Source organism: Trichomonas vaginalis, chromosome II (genome assembly GCF_026262505.1).
Source record: "Trichomonas vaginalis G3 chromosome II, whole genome shotgun sequence".
Lineage (NCBI taxonomy): Eukaryota > Parabasalia > Trichomonadida > Trichomonadidae > Trichomonas > Trichomonas vaginalis.
The window spans coordinates 10,135,421-10,162,782 of record NC_067204.1 but is presented as its reverse complement, the minus strand read 5'-3'; the positions used below and the strand labels follow the sequence as shown (position 1 = coordinate 10,162,782).

Genomic DNA, 27,362 nt, shown 5'->3' with positions numbered 1-27,362 from the left:
TAAATTTTGTGTTGATTCTGAGACATAATTTTTATATCTTTCTTCATGAGATTTCTGTACTTCTGATTCTGAAGCTGGGATATTCATTAAACCCTCTACTTCATTTTCATTATATTTTTCAACTTCTCTTAATTCCTTAATTTTTTCATCTATTTCATCTCTTATTTTTTCCAGTCTTTCAATTTCATTGTATTCATCATCTTTAATCCGTTCTTCATAATATTCGGGAAAAACATCAGGTTCTTTAGGTTTTTCTTCTTCAGATGTGGGATATAAGAAATTTATAACATCATCTTTATTCATTTTTCCATCATAATCTAAATCATTTAATAACACGGCAAATTTTTGACAATTTCTTAAATAATATTTATCAACTTCATAACCCACCCCCTCTAATATATCCTTTATTTCCCCGTTTGTGAATCCTAATTTTTTAACGTTGTTAGTTTTGACGCTCATTTCATACAAAATAAAAAAATAAAATAATAAACATAACTAAGTTTTAATTTTTCGTAAGACATGAATTTTTAAAGTTTATTTTTTAAAAAAATTTTATTTTTTATTTCATTATGTATGGGCTGAGTGTAAATGTCTTACAATTTTGAAAATTTTTTAAATCTTGATTTATTCAAAAATGTAAGAATAAAAACAGTAAGAATCATACATTTTTTACTTCATATGTTAAAAAAATGATACAAAATCGCTCGATATTGTATGAATTCTTACGTTTACAAAAAAAGTCACAAAACCCGTCAACATATACTACTATTAGATCATTTGATAGTTCCAGATGTGTATAGAAAAATTTAGCTGTACTAATTGGATATGCATTGTAATTAATAAGAATGAAGTAAAAATATCATCTTTATAAATTGTACGTTTACAAAGAAAATGAATGAGATCGTTTCCGCGATGGAAAAAGATCTCCGGGATGTTGATAATCTCGCGAAATATTTAGATCAACTGCTAAGAGCTGCGGAAACAGAAAAAAACGTAGATCATTTTCAAAATGCACTCAATTGTGTTAATAATTCTGTAAAAATCAATCAAAAAGTAAATACATATGATCAAGCAGTCATAAATTTCTATCATCAATTAGTTTCTATGAAATCTTGTCAAAGACTTGTAAATTCAGTTCCAATTCATTCGTTTTTAACAAATTTATTAATTTCGTGCCGAGATAGACCACGAGAATCGTCAGATATACTATCAGTAATTGGAATTACAATAGATGATCCAAGAGTTTGCCCATATTATTCAAATTCTCAATTTATTTCGCAATTAGTTTATATAGCACGCTTAAATTCGAAGCAATACAAGATTGTCAAAAAGGTCTGCAAAATTACACAATATTTAGATCCAAGACTTGGAGCAGAATATAAAGATCTTTGCACAGTCATTGTTTTGATTTCAAGATCGCTTAATCCGCAAGATCCAAAACAATTATCATTCATGTCAGCATTTGCTCAAGTTTCTAACGAAAAAGTTTTACTTGAAGTCGGAAATATCGCAATTCCACTTTTTACCGAAATTTGCATGAAACAACCTTCGAATTTCAAAATCTGCAAATGCTTATTTACAATTGCATCGAAATGTCAACCAGATCAGTTCGATAAACAAATAATTCAATTAATTGATTACCAATCCAAACAAATCAGAGATGATCCATCAACACTATCTTCAGCAATAAGTATATTAAGCAGTAAAGTAAATCCGCATGAAATGCCTGCTTTTGTTGTTCCAATTTCTTATTCTGCTTTACAAATTTTCTTTTCAGACAAAAAAGTCATTGAAGATTCATTGACAGTTTGTTTCCGAGGATTAACAGCTACAAATCAGAATAACCATGTCTCAACTAGTATTCCTGCTATCATCACTTCTATAATGTCTCAATATATCCATGAGAAAGGAATTGTTAGAAGATGTGCTGCAATTTTGCACACTTTAAGTGCTGATCCAGAAAATGATAATGCATTAATTTTCTCTGCTGCCGCTCAATCACTTGTTCAAGCTATTAGCTCAAACACAGATGACCAGCACACAATAGTTTTATGTACATCATCATTAAACAATGTCATTTTAGAAAATAGAACTTTGGCAACTCAAATTTCGACTCCTGAAAATATCCAATTATTCCAAAATTTGGCTAAAAGTTATCCAAAGAATGCAAAGATTATCAAGCATATTGTTATGATTGTTCAATCTATAATTTTGGCACAATATGAAATGATTCAATTCATTGATCTTCCAAAGGATACAAAGAAGAGATATCAAATTGATTCGAAATATATAATTCCTTCACTAAAAAGTGATAGTGATGATGATGTTTTTGTTAAAGCAAGTTTACTTGTTATGTCTCCAAGAACACAAATAACAGATACTATTTCTTCTTTGATGATGAAATTCTCAAGTGATTATGATATTGTTATTGAATGTTTATCATTAGGAATCAAAGATATTGGAATAATTAACCGAGCTTTAATAACAACAGGAGAAGATGGTTTTAGATTTGTTGCAGAGACATTACAACAAACAGAAGAAGCAATCCCGATGCAAACTATTTCTCTTTTGCTTTCATTGGATAATCCTGATGCTGTTTCAATTCTTTTGCATCAGTTAGAGTGCGGAAATGATTCAGTAATTGCAAGTCAGTTTTCACTTCAGTTTAATTCACAAACAGTATTGGCAAAGAAACTTTTGGAACGTGGTTTGTGGTTGCCAGGTGAAGATTCTGTAAATATTGTTTTAGATAGTCTTTGCTTTGCAAGAAATGATGCAAACTTAGTTGCTGATGTTTTAGATTTATGTGCAATTATTGGTTTGACAAGACAAATGTTTCCAATTCTTTTAGATTTAATTGGAAGACATCCATCATGTCCTGATGTTGTTGAAACATGTATTAAGTTTGCTTTGAGATTCCCTGTTGACCAAGAAACAGGCCGCGTTTGCAAAGATTATAACTCAATTATTAATGTTTCAACAGCTCTCTCAAAGATGGATAAAAACGAGAAAATTTCATATTTATTATTAACTTTTCTTGATATTGTTGCACCATCAAATGATTTGGCATCTCAATTCTCAGAACCAATGGTTTTATCAGCGATTGCTAAAGCTGCTCAATTATCAGATCGTTGTGCAGTTGAAGCAAGTAGAATTTTCTCTAATTTGTCACAAAGTCAAATCACAGTTGATATCCTTTCAAAACTTGGAGCATTGGATATTGCTTTCAAGAGTTTTGGACCTGGATCATATCTATTAGTTCATAATTTAGTATCGAAAGGTTGCAAATTGAACAATGAACAGATTGATTTAATCATGAATGAGTTTGATGATCATGCTTCTTCGTATATGCCTGAAACTGCATTTTCTCTTTTAGAATTAATGCTTGATTTGATCGAAACTGAAGATAAACTATCAAGATTGCCGAGTAAGAAATCATTATGTCAAGTTTTCTCAACATTTTCAACTAATCCAAATGTTGTTGAAATGGCTGCTCGTGTTGCTTTTTATTTGAAACTTGAAAACGATGACGATGAAATTGTTTTTGCTTTGTCAAATGCTCTTAAAGCAAATGCAAATGTTTTCAGAGCTGTTTTCGCTATAGTTAATGTTTATTCGACAGTTAATCGCATGGATGTTCCAAGTTTAGATTCTCCTTCTGTTGTACAAGGTTTAGTTGATGTTGCTGAAATTTATCAAGGGGATTCTGCAATTGTTGTTCCAATTCTAACGATTTTACGTGGAAGAAAAGAAGCTGTTAAAGTTGCATGCCAATGTTTGAATCATTTCAAAGGTGAAGAAGATATTGCTGCAACAGCACAGTATTTGTTGTCATGTGGTCAATGTGATTACACAAAGTATATCCAAGATATTATCAACACAATCGCATCTCATCAAAATTCATTTGATATTGTTACTTGTTTGGCTCCTGTTATTTATTTCGCTGCTGAAAACGAAAAGATACATAAGCATATCATTGCTGCATTGCCAGTCTTATTAGATGCAACATCTCGTTTTGTTTCAAGTAACAGATTATCAAGAGCTATTCCAGCTATTGTTTATAAATTATCTGAGAATTTAGATATGATTCCGAAGCTTGAAGATGCTCCTCCAAAGATAGCTACAATTCTCAAAGCATGGCCTAATGATCCACAAATAAATCAAGCTACATCAGGTATTATTGTTAATTTTGCAAGTGCTGGATGTGCTGAATTATTTAGATGTTGTCTTCCAATGATTTTGCAGCGCTTGGACAAATATGAATTAATTGAAACAACTTGTGAATCTGTTCAAGCAATGGCAAGTGTTTGTGGAGCTTATGCACCTGTAATCACTGATAAACTCTTCAATATTCTTGTAACAGCTTTATCAGAAAATCATGATAAAGATGAAGAAGAGGATGAAGAAAATGCTAAACTTCAAAATACTGTTTCTGAAACATTACAACATTTAGCAAAGAATGACAATGTTGAAGGCTGTGTTTATGCAAAGCTTAAAGATGTTTTCGAAATCCTTAAAACCGATGCTGCAGATGATTTGAAGATCAACATGATCAACTTCTGTATGAATCTTCATAGTGTTAGACGCATTGATGACTTCAAACCATTCATGGAAGACTTAATGAAAATCCTTGAAGGACCAAAATTGAAAGTTGCAACTGCTGCTGGACAATTAATGCTACAAATTGCTCGTCTAAAGCCAGACTTAGTTGATCCATTCTTAAATAGAGTAATGGCTGTTGGAAAGGTATCAAGTGGCGATCAACTTCGTGTTTGCATTGCAATCAAAGATCAAATCTTCGGAATTAAGAAGGCATAAGATTGTTTATTTATTTGTTGTTTTATAAAATGTTTATTTATCATTTCAATTTGTTCGGCATTTTTTTCGAAGTTCGATTTTTAATTTTAAACGTGCACTTTTGATTAAAATGGAGGAAATTATGAAAAACATGAAGAAATCCATGGAGGATTGCTCATGGAAATCTGTCATGTTCTATGCTGATATGATTCTTCAATCGAAAAAAGATTGTTATGAAGCAGTTTTTTGCAGATTATACGCATTGTATGCCATGGGAAACTTTAGAGAGCTTGAGCAATGGGCAGAAAGCCTTCCCAAGCAATATATTGCAGATGAACAACTTTTAATTATCCGCTGCAAAGCTTTATTAGAAAATAAAGATTATTCAAAGATTATTACATTATTGGCAGCTGATGCTGTTGCTGATGAAATCATTTTACCAATAATAGTACCTAAAGAAGTTGTTGAAAGCTCGAAAATGCTTAAATATTTCAGAGATACTGCTTTATTTAACAGCGGACGCACAGAAACACCACCAACCACTACTGAACAGAAATCTAAAGCATCACCAAACGATCATTTGCATCCAGAAGCTATCACAAATTCGATTATTCGCGCAATGATGAACAAAGATCCTACAATTCTGCATAAATATACATTATTATCAGATTCTCGCAGTGAAAATGATGCATATATTGTTACAGCATGCGGTTGCTACAGAATATTATGCGAAGAACGTGAAAGTGGTCACGCATTACTTGTTAAAGCCACAACTATTGATCAATCATGTGAAATAGCATGGTTATGCCTTATTTATTCATTCATGCAAGCAGAAGAATGGAACGAAGCCATATCAACCCTCAAAATTGTCCACAACAGATATCCGAATTCAAAAAGTGTTGCAATGTTTGCAATGTCAATCCATCTCAAGGCAGATTCACCATCATTGGCTCTCCCGTGGATCGAAATGGTTGGTGAGATCAATGACTTCGTAAAGCATGAACACGCAGTGCTAACAATGCTTGAAGGATTCCATTCAGCAGCTCTCAAAGTTTTCGTGAATATTGAAGAAAATTCTGAAGAAAGAGATCTCAAAGCAAGTTCAGCAATAAATGCTGGACACTGCCAGAGATTGATGAAGAACTATGAGGAAGCTTTGAATCAGTATAACAGAGCTATTTCATATGGAGCTCCAATGCAGGAAGCTTTGGCATCAATTGGTTTCACCCATCATTTGATGGGAAATATTGATGACGCGATTTTGTACTATAACAAGTCATTGGCTGTAGATCCGGTTCATCCATTCGCAACAAAGATGCTTGATATTGCTCTGAAGAGTGCTGCTAAGAGATTATAAGATTTTTCTATTTTGTTTTTTTCCAAAAAATATGTAAATTATAATATTACTAATTATATCAATATTTAAACGCGTACAAAGATTATATTGCTACATCAAAATATGAATATAATAGAAATAAATGGAATAACTGAATTACAGCGAGTAAATTGGTTCCATATAGAACGAAAATGAATATTTTTGAATATAAACTTGATTAATGAGATATCTGAATACAGACTCATTTATTTCCAGATAATAAACTAGAACTGTAGCAATATTTACATCAGAAATGGAAACATCTCATTTTAAAATGCGTTATTTTAATGAAAATTGAAATAATATATGACATACATCAGTTTAATCATATAGAAACGATTCAATTCATTACAATGATATATTTCATATAATTGTTTTCAGAAAAAAAGAAAAGAAAATTCACTATAAGTTAACCTTTACTTAGCAGCTGGCTTCTGGCATTCATTGCCATAGTTGCTCTCCTTAGCACGGATGAGTGCGTAGATTGTGTGTGTGTATGGAAGCTCAACTTTATGCTTCTCAGCGAGCTTGAGAAGGACACCAGCTGTGGCCTCGATTTCTGTCTTGCGCTGGTTGAAAACATCCTGGTTCATTGAACCCTGGTGCTTCGGGCATTCTTCAAGAGCGAGTTTCTTGACGGCCTCAACAGCGATTTCCTTGTTGAAGAACTTTGTGTCGACGCCTTCTAATTCAGCGATTTGGGCGCATTCTTCACCTAATTTCTCAAGAACCTTCTGGAGTGGTTCGCAGTTCCAGCATGTGCTGAAGTCGAGGTTAACGACTGCAGAAACAGCGATGTTGGCTGGGTAGTAGAGGAGCATCTTCCAGCGATCTGGGATAGCGAGGTTTGTGAGCTCGAATGGGAGTCCGGAGGCGTTGACAGCCTTGACAACTTCCTGGACACGTTCAACTGGTGTAGCATCCTTAGCGCAACCGAGTGGCCAGATTGTTGTGTTGGCAATCTTGAACTTCTGGATTGTCATCATTCTTGGTGGGCAGCCAGATGATGAGCAAGCTGTCTTGCCGAAGAGGATGAGGTCCTTGTTCTCGTGGTACTTGGCAATAACGTCTGCGTTATCGAAACCACCCTGGAGTGTAAGGATAACTGTGTTCTTGCCGATCATCTTGCGAGCCTTGATCTTCTGGAGGGTAGCATCTGTATCTGAAGACTTAACGGTTATGATGATAAGGTCCTTCTCCTCTTCTGGAGCTTCCTCGAATGGGAATACCTTAACATCGTAGTCCTTCTCCTTGCCATCTTCAAGGATTCTGTGGGCAACTGGTGTCTTCTTCATTTCTTCGAGTAATTTTGGCCAGGCATCGAAGAAAACGACATCATTGCCGCCTTCAAGGAGTGTTGTACCGAAGAGGGTACCCATGGCGCCGGCACCAGCAATAGCAACTTTGAGAGTAGCGTGTTCCTCAGACATTTCGAAAGTGAAATGACTGTATTTAAATACAAATTTTCAAGGAAAACGATGAACTTTTTTTCTCAAAAATCGAAAATGGCCATTACCTACTTAGCAGTATTATATGAAATATTAGCGTTTTAAATACATCAAACTAGTTTCATCCAAATAGACCAAACTGAGTCAATACATTGATTTTTATATTAGGATTATTTTTTATGAAACAAACTTCACAACTGTTCGTAGGCAAACCCAAATTTTAGCTAAAAGTGACAGGGGAAAAAAACGTTTAGTATTAAAAAAAAAGACCGATGAGAGCTTCGTTCGAAATATAGAGGGAACTGAGAATGCGCAACCATTCTCAGGGAATATTGGATGCTATTCCCGTTCCCTCTGTATGGAAAATTGAGGTTTTCAAAGGGAGTTAAAATAATATCAAATTTATACTAATTTACTTCAAAATACAAAAGTATTTGACAGCTAAAATTAGTTACTTTAGCAAGCCTATCAATACCCTTTTACGATTATTGCTACTTTTTCGAAATAAAAGTAAAAACAAATTTATACTAATTTACTTCAAAATACAAAAGTATTTGACAGCTAAAATTAGTTACTTTAGCAAGCCTATCAATACCCTTTTACGATTATTGCTACTTTTTCGAAATAAAATAAATTTATTATCAAAAACCTTTTTTTTCTTAGTAAAAATAAAAATGTTATTTTATATCAAGTTTTTATTCATAAATTTTTATAATGTTGTATAAATTTCATTAAAATTTACGTACATATTAAGGTACTTATCTTCTACATATATAATCTTCATTAGATATATACATGATAAATAAAATTCATAAAAGAGAGAGGGTCAAAGTTGCTATTTGTCACTTTTCCACAAGAATATAATGGGGGAAAAGTTATCATATAGTTGATCTCATTCACTGAGGTGAGAGATGCATGTAGTGTAATTTGATAAACAGTGGGATTGCTGCTCTAAGTCCTAGGTTCGAGACACATTGGCTTCATTTTTCTCTTTTTTATTGACGTAAACTATTCAATTTTTGTGTTCTCCATTCAAATTTCAGAATTTTTTTTGCAGATTTCACGCTACATTCGAAGTTACCTTTTGTAACAACCACCACTGCCTACGAAAGACGAAAGTGTGTCACGATTTCACCCGGAAATCCGACGGTTGTTTAAGAGTATGCACTTTTGTCACCTACTCATTCATAAAACATTAAAAATCAAAAAATTAGATGAACCTTGGCAATTAAACTTTATTAAATAATAGTTGTTTATAAATTATATTATATTATTATTTAATATTATTTTGATAATGAAGATTTTATTTTGCAATAATATAAACGAAATTTTTTACCTTATGAACTTTTGATGGAAATATGCAAATTTAAAATAATAAAGAAAGCCGCGAGGGAAGCGATCGGCTTAGTTCGAAGATTTTGATTCAAATCTTTGCTAATCTGTAATTCGCGGAAGCCGCGAGCGAATCGAGCGGCTTAGGTCTAAGATTTTGATTCAAATCTTTGCTTATATTCCTTAAATTCTTTATGAAACTCGCAACAGTTCCATAAAAAATTTTAAATTCTAAACTGTCGAAATTACCGATCGGTAATCACACCCTTCACGGGTGTGTCACTTTTTACAAGCGTGTCACTTTTAGCTAAAATTACCCCTACTCACTGTTCGTAAGTAAGATGAAGTGATGTATTTTGATACGAATAATAATTGTTTTGTGGACTTTATAGCTTTATTGAGAGAATACCATGCAATCATGACAATGAAAAATGTTCCCATCCGTGCAATGATCGGTATTGTAGCTTCAATCTTTAAAAACATTGAACGTCCACTATAATTGAAAATTTTTTCTTTCAATTTATCAAATATCGTCCTAATTACCAAGTATAGTATCATGTCGTTGATTCAGTTTGAGCTTTTTCAAGAAAAAAAGTCGAACGTTTTCCAAATATTCCTAATATTGCTTTTGAAGTTCATTATTTGCATTTCACATTTTAAAATAGTGATAAAAAGTCAAATTCTGCTATAAACAGTTGAAATGAAATAGAAATTGAAAATATTTTCATTTTTATGATCATTTTAGCTATATGATCAATACGAATGATGCGTATTATTTTGAAATATCTTATTATTTCTTCTGAAAAGCATTGAATCAAGGAAAATTCGGATCAAATTAGGAGAATCTCAAAAAATAGTAAGATAAAACAACAAGAAACTTTATTATTACTCTATAAGTTAAATAAACAACATAATATAAAAGTTATTCATCCTCGCTTAAGTACATTTGGTTGATATAAGCAGCCAACTGGATGAATTGTGGTATTTTGTACGAGGATAGTATTTTATATAAACTCTCGATGACTTCTCTTGGTATATCTGGTAGAAATCTCATATCAATAATAATTCTTTTGATAATTTTGAATCCAAGGGCCAGCTCTTTCATATTTATGCATTGTATTGCGAATTCTATGATAGATGAGACGAATTCTTGATCCATTTGAGCTGATTCTTCAACGAAAAACTCAGATGAAATAAATTCATTGTATTGTTTGAAAATTGCAATAACTAACTCTTGTGGAGCTGTTGTTATCAATTGTGGGAACAAATACAATGCATTCAGCCTGACATTTTTGTCAGAATCATATGAAATCAATTGTAAAATTTTGAGGGGAATTTGATCGTACTTAAAAATATTTTCATGGAATATCAAAAATAATTGGAAATAACTTATGATAGCAAATTTCTCTGCTTCACTTTCTTCGCTGTCCAGCATCTGCGCAATTGTATTAAGAATCGTTTCTACGTCAAACTTTGACGAATCTACGTAATAAAGATACGAAATTGCAGTTAATGCAGCAAATGCGCCGTTTTGAAGCCATTCAGAGAACAACGCGTAGAGATCATTGTAGTTATCTTGTACGGAAGTATTAATCTCTGGTAAAATGTATGGAATACATGTCAAAATCGTTTCTGCGATTTGGATATCACAATCTTGAAGAATTTTGAGGATAGATTCGAACAAAAGCAGGATTGATTCATCCTGGAGTTGATTGTGCTCTTGTAGGAACCTTCTAAACATCAAAGCAACCATTTTCTGAGTTTTTATATCAAATTCATTAATTTTTTCTGCCAAAATTGAGAAAATCTCGTAGCTACTGAAATCCTGGCAATCAGTGATCTTTGCTATGCATACCATAGCTTTCTCACCGTATATTTCTGAGTGAGATAATTCAAATAATGTTTCTATGTCAGATAAGAAATTTTCGCAGCTTTGGTTAGATTCTACTAATAATGCATATCCCGTTAATGCATAAAAAACTACATTTGAATTTTCATCCCCTGAAAACATTGTCACTTTTTCGTAAACTTCAGAAAATAATTTTTCAGGAATTTGTTTGATTTGTGTACAAATAATTACTAAGCATTTTGCAGCTGCAATACGATTATTAACATCTGTAGACTGTTCGTATTCATCTACCTTATTCACAAGTAGTGGGTATATCTGTTCGAAGTATTTTTCGGCCAAATCTCGAAGAATATGATGAGGAAGAGTCGAAACATCGTATTCATCGTCTTTCGGATTATCTATTTCCTCTTTAGATAACAATGAAATGAGGATTTCGCAGATTTGTTTGACATTTTCCGATAAAAATGTCAAATCTTTTAATTTCAAATCATTTTGGACGATTGCTCCAAGAGTATACAAGGAATGGAAGAGTTCATTGTCATTTATGTCTGTTGACGTCAAATCAGAAACAATCTGATTGAAAATTGGAAAAATAAAATTAATTTTTTTCGGATTTAAAACTAAAAATTGTTCTGAGAACTCCAAAACATATTTTTTGAATGTTGTGTTCGATACCAAACTCAGTATTGCATCTATAAAGTTCTTTTGTTCTTCATCTGTTTGAAATAACACAAAAACTGACATTGGATCTTCAGAAAAGAGTTGAATTGTGTGGATAACGATATCTTCATCGTTTGATGTGATGTAGTTAATTACTTGGCCAAATAAAATCTGAGTTAATTCATCATTTAAAGGAACATGAGGACAGAAGCTGCGGATGAAGTCGAGTGATGATAGAACTGTTTGCTTGTTGTCACTTGTAAGAAAAGAAATGATCATATTGATGAAAATTTGATCATATAAAACTTTTTCATCAAATGTAATGATTTTTGAGAGTAAATTAACGGCAACTGAACGTACTTCGTCATTTTCGCATGAAAACAAGTTGAATATAATTGGAATCATTGTGTTTTCAAAAGATTTTACATCAAATTGAATATTTCTTTTAAATAATTGCTCGAAAGAATGGGTCAAGTATATCAAAAGTAAGAACTGAATCTTGTCTTGGTTGTTATGCTCTCTTAATATGTCTACAATTTGAAATGTGATTTCAATTGGCTGTTTTTGAGATAATTCGACCAGCATTCTCTGTGATTGATCAAACTCTTCGCAATTAGGATCACTTGCCTTGATGAATATGCTTAAAAGTTCATCCATTTGAAGAGTTTTTGAAAAAGTTTTTGGTGGTGAAAAAAAATTCGACTAAAAGGTGAACTTCCTCCTTAGAGAAAGTTAATTAAATTTGCTTTTCAGATCCAGCAGTTCTAACATCAGTTCGCATTAGTGAGATCACTCGGAAATATTTATGTCTTTGGTCTAATAATTTTGAATAATTTGAAATGTGAATATTTCATATGTGTTCTATAACATAAATGAGCTTTAAAGTGTCTATACTGGTCATAACTAGTGGTGCTATATGGGTCTAGCATATGAAATTTTTTAAAAAATGAATATTGAATTTAATTTTTTTACAAAGAACAATCAACATATATAAATTAATAAAAGATCAGTAATTATTTCTTTTCCATTTCGTTACTGAAGAGGTTCATGTCATCATTTAACAATAATCTTGGTCTTGTCTCATGAGGAGCTTCAGAAGCCTTCGGATGGATATCAACAAGCTTTGCCTTTGATGTCTTGAACGTTTTAATGGCCGGTGAAGTGTCAACGGACTTAATTTTCTTTGCATTGCTTCTCCTTCTTTTTTCTTGCTTCGCAACAGTGACTTCTTGGTCTGGCCAGAATGCTTTGATTATTTCCATTGACTGGCTCCTCTGTTCTTCGAGGTTTCCGCGTTCTTCGAGGTCATCTTGCAAACATTGATGAATAAATACGTCAACGAACTGTGTTTGGCTGATAACCGCTGGGAAATCTTCCGAAAGATTCTCTTTGTAACGTGTAAAACCAGCAGCAAGGTCGTTTGGAGAAGAAATTGGATATCCATAGGCCGTGGAGAAGATTTGGATCATAAATTCACGAACAAGGACTTGTATGTACATCATTGGGAATATTGGTTTATATTTAGCGATCTGTTCTCTGATTTTGTTCGAATAAATATCAATTAAATCCAAAATTTCGGCTGGAAAGTCATCCATACCGATGACAACAGAATAGTGGCAATCAACATTCATAACAAAGTACTTTTCAACTGATTCCTCAAGTAGTTTTGAGGCCATAATTGAATGAACACCAATTAAGTAGCCGAAAGGAGCTTCTAAAGCGGTAAGTGCAACACTTGGAAGCAAAGGAATGAATGTTCCCTGCCATCTAAGTGGATAAAGTAAAGCTAAGATCGAAAATACAGTTTGGCCAAGTAATTCGATGTTGGAAGACAAAATTATGATACGAGCATCAAGCATTGTAGCAACTATTGATGCTAAGATGTCGTTTACTGCAAATCTAGAATATAAAAACGTTTGTAATTTCATAATCTCGTTTTCTGGGCTTAAATGATCAAAGTTTTGGAGTTCAAGGCCTGCTTTGATAGTAAATGACCAGTCGTACGGTCTTCTGATAAGCTGAAGATGAAGTATATTATTTAAAAATGATTCTGCATCAGATTTCGATTTTGAATAGTAGCTTGCAACACTTTGAACAATTTCACAGAATAACGATGGGTGGAAGTATCTTGAAACTAACGTAAAAGCACTACGAACTAAGTTTTCTTCTCTAGAATGAACGAAACAGTACGAATATTGTTTCTTTTCATCTGTAAATGCAAAATAGTATGTCTGTGTTTCTGATGCTGGTAATGGAGTATCTTTATATGGAAAACAGAAGTTTCCCAGTTGTTTATTTAAATCATCGGCAACTTTTTGAGATTTTTGATAAATAGAATCAAAATTATATCCGCCGTTGCCATCTTGTGTAACTCGAACCACATAATCGAAGTAATTTGGATCATTTGCGGCGAAAAAATTGAACATTTGTTTTTTATGAAATTTATTTTTGTCATTTTATTTTACGTGTCAAAAAATATTTTTCTTTACAGATGGATAAAATTTTTTTTCATCAATGTGAATCAAGAAATGGATAAAAGCCTAGTGAGAAAGATTATTAATGAAGGATAAATGGCGTTTGAAAACGAATTTCACAATTTTCATTCAATAAATTTGCTTTAAAGATTACGAAAATAGTAAATATATGTCAACTATAATAAAAACAAACAATTTTTAATATCCAACAAACAAAAATACAAAATATTCAGAAATATTTCCTGAAAATATCAACTAAAATTTGAATCAATGAAATCTAGCCAATAAAAATGGTTGAATTGGCCTTGATAATGCTATTCAAACAGAAAGTTCTCTTAAAAAATCTAAAAATACAATAAATTAAATAAAAACTAATTAAAGTAAAGATTCCTTATCGAGACCCTTTTGGAGCAACTCAATATGAAGTCCTTTCATAATCTCAGAATGTTGATAAATAGATTCTTCGATTTTTTCGTCAATTTTCTTTGTTGCTTCTTCAGCATCACGAATAAGAATGCGCAAGTAGTCTGTTTGTCTTTTTGGCTGGCTTCCTGCAAGTTTTGTCTCGATTTCTTTCTGATCTTTGAGATTTTCAACTTTAAGGCGTAATTTCTCATTGGCTTTCCTAAACTTAGCCAGTTTTTCTTTAAGCTCGTCAATTATAATGATTTGTTGTTGAAAAATCTCAGGACCGTCTGTTCTTTGCAGTTCTTCCCATTCTGCTTTCTTCGCATTGATTTCCATCTGCTTTTCTAACTGAAGATCCTTTAATCGTTCTTTTTCTTCAAAGATTAATCGAATGCTTTCTTTTAATTCGTAAATTTGCGCTGCTTTATCTGACATTAGCAATTCATTCATCGTTGCACGTTGTTGAATCAATTGTTGTTCAATTGCTCGGTATTCAAACTCTCCTCTAGTTAAAAAACGAGGATTTTCTTTGTCAGTTCGCTCTTTTATTTTATTTTGCATTTCTAAACGAGATATTCTTGCTTTTAGCTTTGCTGCTTCTTGTGATAAACGATGTTTTTCTGCAATTAAACGGTTTACATCTTCCTGAGTTATATCATTTTTAACTTCAATGACAGAACTCGTTTCTGACCTAATAGGAGAAGATTGGATTGGAGCGGAATTCACAAGAATTGATCTTGTGAGCCCTATTCGACTCATGAATTTTCACAACGTATTGTCACTTTTTGGTCATAAATTTTAAACAATCAAAATAAATGTTTTTGACGTGTATGAGATCATATAATTGTAATTATTCTCAATTATCAAAAGTGTCACTCTTTTTCAAATTTTTTCATGTTTACTGGGTGAAAGAAAAGTGTATGATGCTAGCATTGCACTTATTCATTAGTATTAGAGTAAAGGTGTTTATTGATGAAATGGTACTGAAAAGTTTTGTCAGTTTGGATTTGTTGATGCTAATTTCAGCTCATATTAACACTATGGATGATGTTTTCTTGATCACTAAATTTTGTTTATGATTCTGACTCTTACTCATTTAAAACAAAAAAAAATCCAATTATGATTCTCAAGATTAAAAAAAAATTTTGTTGTTGTCGACTTTTCAATTGTAATGGAAAAACCAGTTTTTTATGCTAAAAATGGCAATTCAGTACATTGTCTCTGCTTCATCCGATCAATGAAACGGAATTGCATTATTATTATGAAAAATCAATTTTTTATTTTATTTTTCTTAATCATGATATTAATTAGAAAGCATCAAATCCAAACAGATGTATTTCAATGAATCTATACATGATTTTGCAATTTTTTGTGTCGAACAAAATTGATATGCTTTATATCCAATTTTTAAAAAGGCAATCATTATTTGAGTTATATTGATACTACATAGCAGTTCATTGTTTCAATATCCTAAGATAATTATCTAGAAGTATCGTTTTTAGGAAGAGACTTTGAGTGAATGTTTGATATATCAATAAACTAATTAAGGAAGCATAGACTGTGTAATTATTTCGCACAGAAATGATTTTATTTCATTCTCTAGAAAGGGATTAATTTATATTGATTAAATCATACTAATGGTGTAAGCGCATGTCATGTTTATTTAGAAATGTTTATATTTCAACTCCACAAGGAATTTTTCTTTAGCGTTGTATAAATATCAATGTAAAAATTAGAGATGGAGAAATCTTTCTTCACATTGTTGCATTGAATGACATTAGTTCTTCAAGCTTTTTCATTAGAGTAGACGTTAGTTTTTCTTTCATCTTTTACTGGGAAATTTTATATATGTTGTACAATATAATATTTTTTTTCTAGATTTTTTAATTGTTGAGATGTTTACTGGCCTTTGATTTTGGGATCATTTATGAATATTCATATCTCAATTGAATCAATGTAGAATGTTTCCTATTGAAAAATTTGTATGCACTCCTAAATTGAGTAGTCAAAAAAGTGTGAAAAATTTGACTACATGTCAAAAAATGAAATGAAATTGAAAAGTTTACTTTGTTTGAAATATTTTCTGAATTAATCATGACACATAAGTTTTAATATCTGCAGAAATATTGAGATTTGTCGATCTGTAAAGTAAATTACACAAAAAAAATTGGCAGCGAATAATAAGGATAGGATTTGACATAACATTCGACTTTTGCAAAAATGCTGATCATGTTTTTTGTAAAGTATCTTTGGTTGTTGTATAGAGCATTAGATGAAGCGAAGTTTTGTCATCACGATTGATTCTGAAAGTTTAATTTAACAATAACTTCTTTATTTCATAAAAATATATAAATGTCAATGCATTGTATGATATATTACTATACGAATTCATAAAATGCATTGTATTTGTTTTTGTAAATAACAAAGCCAAAAAGAAAAAAAAAATCAAATAATTATTCTAACATGCGAAATATTGGCAAATGCGTATTTAAATGGTAATGGTCGAAAATTCCATTATAGAATTTGAATCATCGCCAGATATATGACCAAAATCGAAATCTTGACAATCCATATCAATAAAATCAGTAACATTAGTTAGATCAAAAGACAACTCTGTTTCTGATGGAATATCTATGATTGCGGTGCGAGAAAATTGAGCATCTTCTTCTGTTTCTGATAAAACTTTGCTTAAATCTTTCATTAAAGGAATGGGAAAGATGCCTTTTTCTGTATGTGATTTTTCTAAAAAAGAATTACGGGCTGCTATCATTTCAAATTGAGAACGTGGGTATTTCTTTTTTAAAGGTGGAAGAACTCCTCTTGTGTTACAGTAGTATACTTCAGGCTTTTTGCCATTAAAATCCCATGTAATACTTCTCATTATTCGTTTGGTTTTCATTAATGATGGTTTCTCAATTTGTGAGGTGATCACTCCTTTGAAAGAAACTTTTGAAAACGAAGAAAATGAAGAGAATAGTATGATAATTTATTGTTTATTTCTGGCATGTTATGAAGAAATAATAATTGAATCAGCCAACGCTTTTGATTTTGAATAGTTAGATGGAAAGTAATTGAATATAAAAACGGCTTACTCTTTTTCATTGTAAATATATCGTATTCAAAGTTAAAACTATCTAAGTTTTAAAAAGTCAAAAGTTAATTATAGAAATAAATAATTTAAAACCATATTGAGTAGACAAAATATATTAACAGTTTCTCACAAATTCATTTTGTTTCCCTAAGTCAAAAAAAAAATTCTTCATTTGCCTATTTGTATAGTTTACATTTGTCAATATAGAATAAACAAATTACAGACCATTTCGAGGAAAGCTAAACAACATCATAAAGTTAAGGTTAAGAAATTAAAAATTGTCAACATTTTGGTATTTGATTCGTTTTGCTGCAAGATTAAAATTATTTGATATTCTGAAAAATCATTATTAAATGATTCTTTATTGTGTATAAGATTTACACTTTCCAATCTTTTATAAAAAAGCATTGAAGTTTAAAAGAATTTATTAAATTATAAAACAAAACAATGAATTTTAATCAAACGAAACTCTTTATCGGATTTAATTTTAAATTTTAATATTTTGCGAGAAAAGAATTTTGCTCAAATTTACATAAAAAAAAGATAAGATTAATACTTAAAAGTAAGCATTAAGTATTTAAATGTCATTGAGAATGGAAAATAATCCAATGATATTATAGTGTTGATACCATTCCATCAAAAGTAAAATGTCATGATTTGTGTCAAAAAATGAGGTGAAGTTGAAATTTTTTTTCTGAAGTAAAATATTGAAGTGTTGGTTATTAAGCGATCATGTATCCCTTTAAGAATTCAATCACTCTCATATTCCCTTAAATATTTAAAAAGGAAAATACTTTTTGTAATATAATTACAACTGAAACATCAAATGAGATATCAATCGCCATACTCAGAGATAAATCTTATGATTAATTTACAAGGCTGAAAACAATAAATCTAGATGATATGTTTTTTTAAGCCATATGGAAATCTATTTAGAATGATTTTTGATAAAGAATGGTAATGAAATAGATATTATTTCCACACACTCTAGATTAATTTAATTGTTTTGATTCATTTTTCCTAGAACATATATATTTGGCAATGCTAACAGAGTATGATGTGCCATTCAGCGCGTAATGTTAACATAAGTAATAAGACTAATCAATGAATTATGGCTTCGGTAGAAAAAGCTATTCAATTAAAAAAAGAATATTTTAAAAAAATATACAAATTAATTATAAATTTTAAGAGAAGTAGCTCTTGCCATAGGTGTTGATTTCTGTTTTGATTTACCCGAAACATCGAAAACCAAGTTATTTGATTTACAATTCCTCATAATATGTAAAACAACACTTTTTTCTGTTGGTATCTTTGCTTCTGCGTATTGTGGTTTAATCATGTAAGATCCTTTATCATTATTTAATTCAGCAACTTTTGTTTCAAGTCTAGAAGATAATTCTGCCAATGTTTCATCTTCTTTTATGTAAATAATTCCTCCGCAAATAAATTCTGATTTCATAGTATTTTCTTTGGAAATAACATTCAAAATTCCAATGTTTTGTTGATTCGCTTTTGTAACTTCAATTCCTATTTCATTTTCTTGCTCAAATATTTGGCCAGAATTTGTCAAATTTCCATCTACTTTTTGACTTGAATTTGATGTCACTTTTTTAGGAATTTCTAATCTAATTGTTTGATAAATAGAAGCTAATATTGATTTATCAACAACAATTTGGTTAATTAATTTATCGGAACTGAAAATTAATATTTGGCAATTCGTCAAATCTTTTTCAAATTTCTTTGATGCTTCAACAATTATGTCATTATAAGTTCTTCCTCTTGGAAGGATTAATTTCGCTGATTTTGTGTTATGAATGTTATCTTCCGAATAAACAACACTATAAGCAACCATATCAGCCAATGCAGCTTCAGAGACGTCTTTTATGAAATTGTAGTAAATTCTACAATTCGAATCATTATTTGTAGAAAATAATGATTTCACAAGAGGATATGTTTTAGTGTTGATACTCGTATCAGATGGTTTTCCATCAGTTCCTTGCTTGAAGATTTGCAAAGAATCGCGCTGTGGCTGATATTCAAATCCGCACGCCCGTGAAAGGTGATATTTCAGTTCATCTATTGACATTGTCACTTTTGAGGGTTTAAAAGTAAATTGAGGTTGATCGTTGTCAATTTCATAAACATCCAAATAGCCAGCGTTGTTATTTTCATCATAAAACTTCGAGAAAGAGTCAGGAGTGAATTTAAACAAATCAATAATTCCATTTTCATCTTTTTCGTAGTTGTATTCTTCGACATCTTCTATTTCTACGGCAAAAGCAGTTCCATTTGTTATATTTGGTGAAAAACGACTCGATCTCTTAAGAGTCGTAATTGAACTATCTGTAGAAACAACAGAAATTTTAAGTGGTTTGTTGATTTTTTCTCTTTTTCTCAAAAACATTTCCAAATTAAATATTGTTGAATCAGAATCAATAAACATGTGTTCCAAAGGAATTAAGTTCTTGTCTTTGTACAATCTTGGGAATAACAAGAATTTGTTTGTTGGATCTTCGAAATTGTTGTTTTCATTGATTTCTACAGCAACAACAATTTCTTTCAATACATTCGTGGAATGAAGAACTGCTTCGTCATTCGCTAATAATTTCTCAGGTTTTAGTTTACATTCAAATAACCTTAAATTATGAGTTTTGTATTTTTCAAAAGCGGTTTTGTAAAGTTGTGAATTCAAAACCGGAATTTCGAAATCGATTTGTTCTGAAGGTTTATTTTGTATCAAATTCGATCCGAAACCTGTCATTTCATCGAATCTTACAAAAGAAACCTTTAAATACTGTTTTTCTTCTTTAGAAATAACAGGTTTATCTCCATTTTCTAGCCAATCTAATATGTGTTTCTGAATCTGATCTTTTTCAACAGGTTTCATGATTTTCTCAATGTCACTTTTTCTGACATAAATCAACATATAAGCGGAATGAGTTTTTGCAATTCCGGCGTCTGACAAACCGCCGAAATTATCGTTAATTGCATCTTTTTCTGTTGAAGTCGTTACAATTGAATCATTGAACTTTATCCACATTTTCTTTTCTTCGTTCCAAAGATAGGCGTAATAGTGTCCTCCACCGTATCTTCCGCTGTGAACTAGTACTCCTGTGAGTTTGTAAATTGGTTTTCCGTCTTTGTCAGAATTATTTTCTGCCAAAAATTTTGTGAGATCGAGTTCATCGGAAAACTCAAACTTTGTGTTGATTTTCTCCATTGTTCCGGACTTTTGTGAGTACTGCCACCTTCCGAGATGTATCTGGAGAACAGATGGGAATGAAACAAACTCAGTTCCTAATTTGATATCTTGGAGACCGAATTCTTCAGTGTTATACTGGTTTTCGCCGGTCAGTTCTTCAACTTCGATGTATTTGCTGAAGGATTCTTCGATGTTGTTGCAGCCAAGGACAGGTAACGACAAATCATAAAAAATTTCGTTTGTTTCTGAGACATAGTTAACATTTATGCCTCTCCTGTAATTTCTTAGCTTGCCGACATATATATCTGTGAGTTCTTTGTCTAAATTCGACTGTTTTAATTTGGTCTCAAGATTATCAGTCAAAACACGAATGAACTCCTGTATGTCGTGTTGCTGTGCGACCATTGTTGACGTCCATCCAAACGAAGTAGTCAAAATTTTGGTGGAAACTGCTGAATTCGAAAATGTCATCTGTCCGAACAATCTTTGAAGGGCTAAGGGGACACATTTGGCCGGATCTTCTTCTCCTGTTGTAGGAATCTGGAAAACAAGACGTCTAAATGCTGGTGTATGGAAGAAACTTTGAATGGCCGAGTTTAAGTAACAAGTTGCGCCTTGGTTTTGCAGGCCAACGAATCCTTCAACAATCTTTGGTGTAGGAAGTGAGGAAGCTGGCATAGAAGCCGGTGTAAATGTAGATTTTTTATTTTGAATAATTTTGTCCAAATTTTCTTCTTTTTCTTCTTTTTCTGGTTTTCTGTCTCCTAAGTCCAACACTTTTTCTTCTTGTTTCTCCTTTTTGGCTGCAAATGAAAAAGGATTTAATTTTGACGCGTAAGTTGGAGTATCCTTCCTAGATCCCCACAAATTATTTGTTTCAGTCGGTGTGGTAGGTACTGGATTGAAAATTCTCAAAGAATCGCTTTGTACCAAGATATTAACATTTTCTTTATTCAAAAACGATTCAACGTCCTTGTCTGTAAGGTTTGTATCGTATGTTGGGTTTTTCATGGTTGGTTTCATCTCAACTGTGAATGAAGTATTGCAAATACTTATTGAAAGTTTTAATGTTGATTTAAGATTTATTCCTGCTGATAACATTGCGTTTAGTTTGTATCTTGGTTGCTTTTCGTCTCTGTAAAGCGCAAAAGCGAATTTTGTTTTTTCAAATTCAAAAACTGATGAATAGAATATTGTTGGACTGCTGGAACGTGTAAATTGAACATGAGTAAGAAATGGATTTAAAGGAATTGGATCAGTACTAGGAAATGTCAATTTATTCTTCAATGAAGAGAAATTGTTTTGAAAATCTGTTTTTTCTTTTTCGATTAGCTTGAATTTGAGCACAAAACCATTTGTGAATTGGGGAATGACCGTATTTGGTTTTTCTTTAAAATAAAATCTGGAAGTCTTAGAATATACATATAGATTTGGATTCTCTGACTTGTAACATGGTGTATTTAAGTTTGGGTGTGAAAATTCGACCTCGCCTGAAAAACTTGAATTTATATCTGAAAGAAAAATAAAATATAAAACCAAACTATCGGTATAGCTATTAATTTTCCTTGATATTTCAACATAAAGAGATAAATTGTCGCCAAGAAATTTTTTGGATGTGTAGACATCTAAAAGTTTATCGACAGAATCTACATAAAATGAGCCACTGTATGTTTTACCTTCGCATATTAATGACTCAGTTCCATCTTGCGGTGGTTTGTGTTTGCTCATTTGAAATTTTGACTAATTAGAAAAAAAAATTTTGACCCCTCTGAAAAATACGACAAATCTAATAAACAAGATATTTATTCGATATTATATGAGAAGAAATAAAATTTGAAGATTTATATAGATGTTCATCATCAATGATAGAAACTATCATGAATTAAGATAACAAATGAAAGAATAGGTGCCCATATAGTTCATAATGATTGTTGAATGGGTAAAATAAGATAAATATTGAATTTCTAATTGAAATAACTTTAAAAAAGGATAAACTCGAGCGATCTGCCGGATCCGTGAAAACAAAATGCAGTCTAGTCATTTTGGAGAAATTAGGTATTAATCCAAAGCTCAAGTAATATAAGTATAATTTTAGATGAAATTAAGAATTATGAATCAGAGATCAAGCAGCTTTAGGTTAAAGTTTATTAAAAATGTAAGATGAAATATATTGATCAAAAATAAATTGTTTAAAAATTATATAATAAGATTAAGTTCAACAAAAATGAATTGAATAAGCCGTAATAGCATTTATTGTTATGAGATCGACACTGGAGTTCATACTCATCAATTGCTTGGGGAAAATAACAATTCATTGAATTATCAACCGTTACACTATCATTTAACCCAAATTTATTGATTGGATATTTTGAAGTTACTCTAATGATTACATTTTTTGAAGTAATACTGTGTTCTGGGTTCCTATAAAAGACATCATTATGAATATCTTGTTTCCCGCAGAAATCTAATCTTTCTAGTTTTTCCAATCCTCTTAATGATTCAAAATCGATATAAGTTACAGATGCAGGGAATCTTAAGTATTTTAGTTGAAAATTAAATCCAAACGCATAAATTCCGATAATTTGGAGGCGGTCACCCCCGAATTCAATACTTTTAACATTATATAAATCATACAATGCCTGAGTTTCAATTGTTTTCAAACAACTACGACTTTCAAAGGCGATACTTAATAAATTATAGCACCGGAAGAATGCCTTTTCTTTTAATATTTCGATATTATAACCAATTTTTGCGGAATTGATATTTTGACAATTTGCAAATGCACATGTTCCCAATTCTGTAACACGCCATACTTTATCAAACTGCACAACAGAGTTAGGGATGCGAAGTGTACTTGGAAAGTTATTGTTGACGGCGTTTGGAAAAGAATCATTGAATATTCCAGTTCCAACTCGAACTTCTTTTCGGATAACATTGATTATCGAATATGTAATTTTGTCAGATTGGAAAGTTTCTCCAATTTTCACTTTTTAGGAAAGAGAAATGAGGATAAAACTTTTATAAAAAAAATGAATTTGGACTGTTTCTGCATATTCACAAATATTGTTATGCTGTAATGTTGAATAGCTAACAAAACTAATCATAAAATGCTTAGATCTTTTGAGGTGAGCAAAAAGTATGAATGTAATCCTTAAAATGATTTTAATTGTTGATATCACTAGATACATTCATAGAATATATCATTTGATGATTTATACAGCAAATAATTTTACAAAAAAAATATTGTATAATTTTCAAGTATTTATCGGGTATTTAATTTTTATAATCAAAATAAAATTATTTTACAGATTTACTAATATGTTTTTTCATCTATTTTGTATCAAAAACACAGTTTCACGAATAAATTTTTCAAAAAAAAATTAAAATTAAAATTTGTTCAAATAAAAATGTTATATTTCTCTTCAAAATTCCAAGTTCAATTTTTATTTGGAAAATAATAGAAGTCTAAAAATAAATAAAGTGCATGTTTAGAGTGGATATTTGACATATTACGGAAAGTTTACCATATTTTATATATTCTTATCATCAAATTTTAGGATTTGAACATTCTACATTTATCACATATATCAAATTCTAACAAAAATTACACCACTGCTTTCTAAATATATCATATGCATCAATTCATGAAATTCTATATCCAAATTCACAGATAAGATTGTATTTTTCAAGAGGGTTCCTAATATTTTAGATATATTAAAACTGTATTTATCCTTTATCAATCAAACCATATAGATTTCTTCGTAATTTATGATATTTTATACAAAATCTGAAAAAAGATTAAAGCTTTCTGGTAATTTTTGCAATGTTATAAATGCTGCAGGAATGACTTTCAAAATGACCGCATTTAATTCATTTAATCAATTCAATAGAGATTTTGAAATAGTTTAGTCGGTTTTTGCATTTTTAAAATGTTAGTCACCTTTCTCCTTCCAAAGTGAAAAAAAATTGTTTAAAATATAAAAAGAATTTTTATTCGCATAGGCGACAAACAAGGATTTATAAATAAATGATGGGGCTTTGAGTATTGATCTGAATTGAATCAGATAATTAGCCGTAAAAAATCTTCTAATAACAATTTCTCATGCATGAAAGATGGCTATGAGTGGCGTTAATGAGGGCGTTTGATAATTGGAGTTGGACATAAAATTTGGAGATCTTAAATTTTGAGAATTTTGGTGCGATCTTACTGGTAAAAGCAAGAGTATGGAAGGAGATTGAACTGAGAAAAAACTAGAGCATGCAAAAGAATCATGCTACAGCTTAGTTGAATGTCATTTATGCAAATAAAAATATCTTTTTCAAATTTCAAACAAATTTTTGCCACTTTTTGAAAGAAGATAAGGTAACAAACATTTTAAAATGCAAAACCTAGACTTAAACTATGCCGAAATGTGAGCTCACCGTTACGGTTTTTTCTTTTTTTGGGGGCTCGCAAGCTCGCCCCTAAAGAAAAAACCGTAACGGTGACTAACATTTAGGAAAAATTTCTTTTATGAAGTGAATTGAATATTGAATTTACAATTCAATTTATTTGTCTAGTTTTCCTAAATAGTGTTTGGTGTAAGACAAATTTTGATATTTCTAAGCACACTCAGAAAATCTCAATTGACCTAATTTTTTTTGGAAAATATAAAATATAATTTTCCATTTTATTAAAAAAACAGTTTTGTCTGATAAAATAATCTTATCAAAATTACTAACTTTACAATTTTATCAAAAAATTGGATGTCGATATTAGAACAAGTAACTATCAACGTCCAAGATACTTTTCATGAAATAAATCCTTCTATATTCAAGCCTCCAAGTTTTGAGCTTGGGAGGCCATTAAATACAACAGAGGAAATATTCGGGGAAGATACTTTAATCGATGGCCACAAGGTTGTTCATGTCCACGAATTAATTGAAGATAACAACGGAAATGTATTTAGAGTTATCGATACTCTTGGAAACGGTACTTTTTCTTACGTTTACAAATGTCAATTATTAGGCGATATTCATTCATTTTTTGCAATGAAAATCATTAAAAATTTACCACAATACCATGCAACCGGCATATCAGAAGTCAGCTTGCATCAACTTCTATCAAGTGCCCCAGATCATCCTGGAAAAAGCCATATAATTATGCCTATTTCTAGTTTTGAAATGGACAATCACGTAATTATCGTAGAGCCTCTCTTGTTCAGGTCATTATTTGAAGGAATTTATCAAAATAGGCCAGTTTCCCAATTATTGAGTACAATTCGAAATATAATGGAACAAATTTTGCAGGGAGTTTCATTTTTACATGCGAATGGAGTTACACATTGCGACTTAAAGCCAGATAACGTTTTATTCGACGATGAAAACATGAATAACTTGCAAATCATAGATTTAGGTTCAGCATCAATGTCTCCAACAGGAGCAGGTGATTATATTCAATCTAGATTCTACAGAAGCCCAGAAGTGATTTTGGGTTTACCATATACAAACAAAATCGACTTGTGGAGTGCTGGATGTATTGCCAGTGAGCTATTTCTTAATTTTGCAATATTTGCAACGAATACTGAGTTCGATACAATTCATTCTATGGTTGCATTACTTGGACCTTTCCCTGATTCGATGATTCAACCTTCTAAACAATGGTGGAAGTTCTTTGATATGACGAGAGATGGATATAAGCTCAAAATGGATCCAAATGACGTTTTACTTGAAAGACATTTGTATAATTCAATTTTCCAAGAAACAGGACCATCATCTCTTGAAAACTTGATCATGAATCATTGTGATCTCGAAACAGATGATGATGTCAATTTAGTTTCTTGTTTCTCTCATTTTTGCCAATCCTTATTGCAATTTGATCCAAATACAAGATTATCTGCTGAACAGGCACTTAGTCATCCATTTATTACTGAAGATATCTTCTCTGGAGAATGGTATCCTGAATGCGAAGAAGATATTCCACATGTTGCTCCAGTACAAACTCTTGTTAGATCATCTTCAATGGATAGAATTGCCACTAGTGATTTCCTCAATATGTTTTGATTTAATTTCTCGAATTTATCAAATTTTATTATATTTTTTTATATTTTTTGTTTGATATTTATAAATATATTATTTGCATTACTGACTTTTATTTAATGCATTTGTAAAATGCGAAAAATACAAAGATTAAATTTTATTAAAAAACATCTCGAATTCCTTTCCGACTATCAGACAATTAGCATTTCAATTCATGTGCATCCATATTATCAGAAGGATTATCTTTAATTTTTAAGGTATTTTAAATCGGATAATATTTGATACTTTTATAAGCTTAATTGAACAAAAAACAAAGTAAAATTAACATATTTAGAAAATTTATTAATTTATTTCCTATACATTTACCTATTTTGATTGAGATTTACATGGATGGGTTCTATATATATACAGCTTGACCATATGAAAAGAAGATTGATTTTTTTATCAATAATTAAGCATTCTATTTTTATGCAAATAACATATATTTTGAAAAGATATGCAATAATCTTAAAAATCCCTTCGAAATGCTTAACTTCATATTTGATATTCCTCGCGTTCAATGAAATTGAAAGAACATTGGGGGAAAAATATATAATGGTTTTAACATAATCATCTGGATGAAACTCTTATTGGTTTAGACATTCATGTTGCTATTATGTTATTTCATATCTACAAACTTAATCAAAATGCATAAACGATTTCCGAAAT

General features: G+C 31.0%; 8 protein-coding genes across 8 annotated transcripts, besides 4 other annotated features; 3 read left to right on the top strand and 5 right to left on the bottom strand.

Moving 5' to 3' along the window:
- Positions 1-229: part of a mobile genetic element that runs on past the window's edge.
- A 654-nt stretch (positions 230-883) lies between these two features.
- TVAGG3_0518480 (armadillo (ARM) repeat-containing protein family) lies at positions 884-4,826 on the top strand (the record flags this gene model as incomplete). The annotated part of the gene is made up of 1 exon (XM_001583291.1): positions 892-4,818. One exon carries the CDS (start codon positions 892-894, stop codon positions 4,816-4,818), a length of 3,927 nt encoding a protein of 1,308 aa, XP_001583341.1.
- Positions 4,827-4,916: 90 nt separating this feature from the next.
- On the top strand, positions 4,917-6,154 carry TVAGG3_0518470 (cell division; the record flags this gene model as incomplete). Its single annotated transcript, XM_001583290.1, has 1 exon — positions 4,928-6,154. The coding sequence occupies one exon, from the start codon at positions 4,928-4,930 to the stop codon at positions 6,152-6,154; it is 1,227 nt and encodes a 408-aa protein (XP_001583340.1).
- Positions 6,155-6,557: 403 nt separating this feature from the next.
- On the bottom strand, positions 6,558-7,620 carry TVAGG3_0518460 (2-dehydropantoate 2-reductase family; the record flags this gene model as incomplete). The annotated part of the gene is made up of 1 exon (XM_001289961.2): positions 6,589-7,602. One exon carries the CDS (start codon positions 7,600-7,602, stop codon positions 6,589-6,591), a length of 1,014 nt encoding a protein of 337 aa, XP_001289962.1.
- Positions 7,621-7,826: 206 nt separating this feature from the next.
- Positions 7,827-8,437: a mobile genetic element.
- Positions 8,438-8,773: 336 nt separating this feature from the next.
- Positions 8,774-8,803: a mobile genetic element.
- Positions 8,804-9,277: a mobile genetic element.
- Positions 9,278-9,758: 481 nt separating this feature from the next.
- TVAGG3_0518420 (armadillo (ARM) repeat-containing protein family) lies at positions 9,759-12,154 on the bottom strand (the record flags this gene model as incomplete). The annotated part of the gene is made up of 1 exon (XM_001583288.1): positions 9,875-12,118. The coding sequence occupies one exon, from the start codon at positions 12,116-12,118 to the stop codon at positions 9,875-9,877; it is 2,244 nt and encodes a 747-aa protein (XP_001583338.1).
- Positions 12,155-12,474: 320 nt separating this feature from the next.
- TVAGG3_0518410 (Rab guanyl-nucleotide exchange factor protein) lies at positions 12,475-13,890 on the bottom strand (the record flags this gene model as incomplete). Its single annotated transcript, XM_001583287.1, has 1 exon — positions 12,475-13,887. The coding sequence occupies one exon, from the start codon at positions 13,885-13,887 to the stop codon at positions 12,475-12,477; it is 1,413 nt and encodes a 470-aa protein (XP_001583337.1).
- A 251-nt stretch (positions 13,891-14,141) lies between these two features.
- On the bottom strand, positions 14,142-15,135 carry TVAGG3_0518400 (uncharacterized protein; the record flags this gene model as incomplete). Its single annotated transcript, XM_001583286.2, has 1 exon — positions 14,311-15,102. One exon carries the CDS (start codon positions 15,100-15,102, stop codon positions 14,311-14,313), a length of 792 nt encoding a protein of 263 aa, XP_001583336.1.
- A 3,455-nt stretch (positions 15,136-18,590) lies between these two features.
- Positions 18,591-22,375, bottom strand: TVAGG3_0518390 (ubiquitinyl hydrolase protein; the record flags this gene model as incomplete). The annotated part of the gene is made up of 1 exon (XM_001583285.1): positions 18,606-22,364. One exon carries the CDS (start codon positions 22,362-22,364, stop codon positions 18,606-18,608), a length of 3,759 nt encoding a protein of 1,252 aa, XP_001583335.1.
- Positions 22,376-25,364: 2,989 nt separating this feature from the next.
- On the top strand, positions 25,365-26,851 carry TVAGG3_0518380 (protein kinase protein; the record flags this gene model as incomplete). Its single annotated transcript, XM_001583284.1, has 1 exon — positions 25,383-26,678. One exon carries the CDS (start codon positions 25,383-25,385, stop codon positions 26,676-26,678), a length of 1,296 nt encoding a protein of 431 aa, XP_001583334.1.
- Positions 26,852-27,362: the final 511 nt, after the last annotated feature.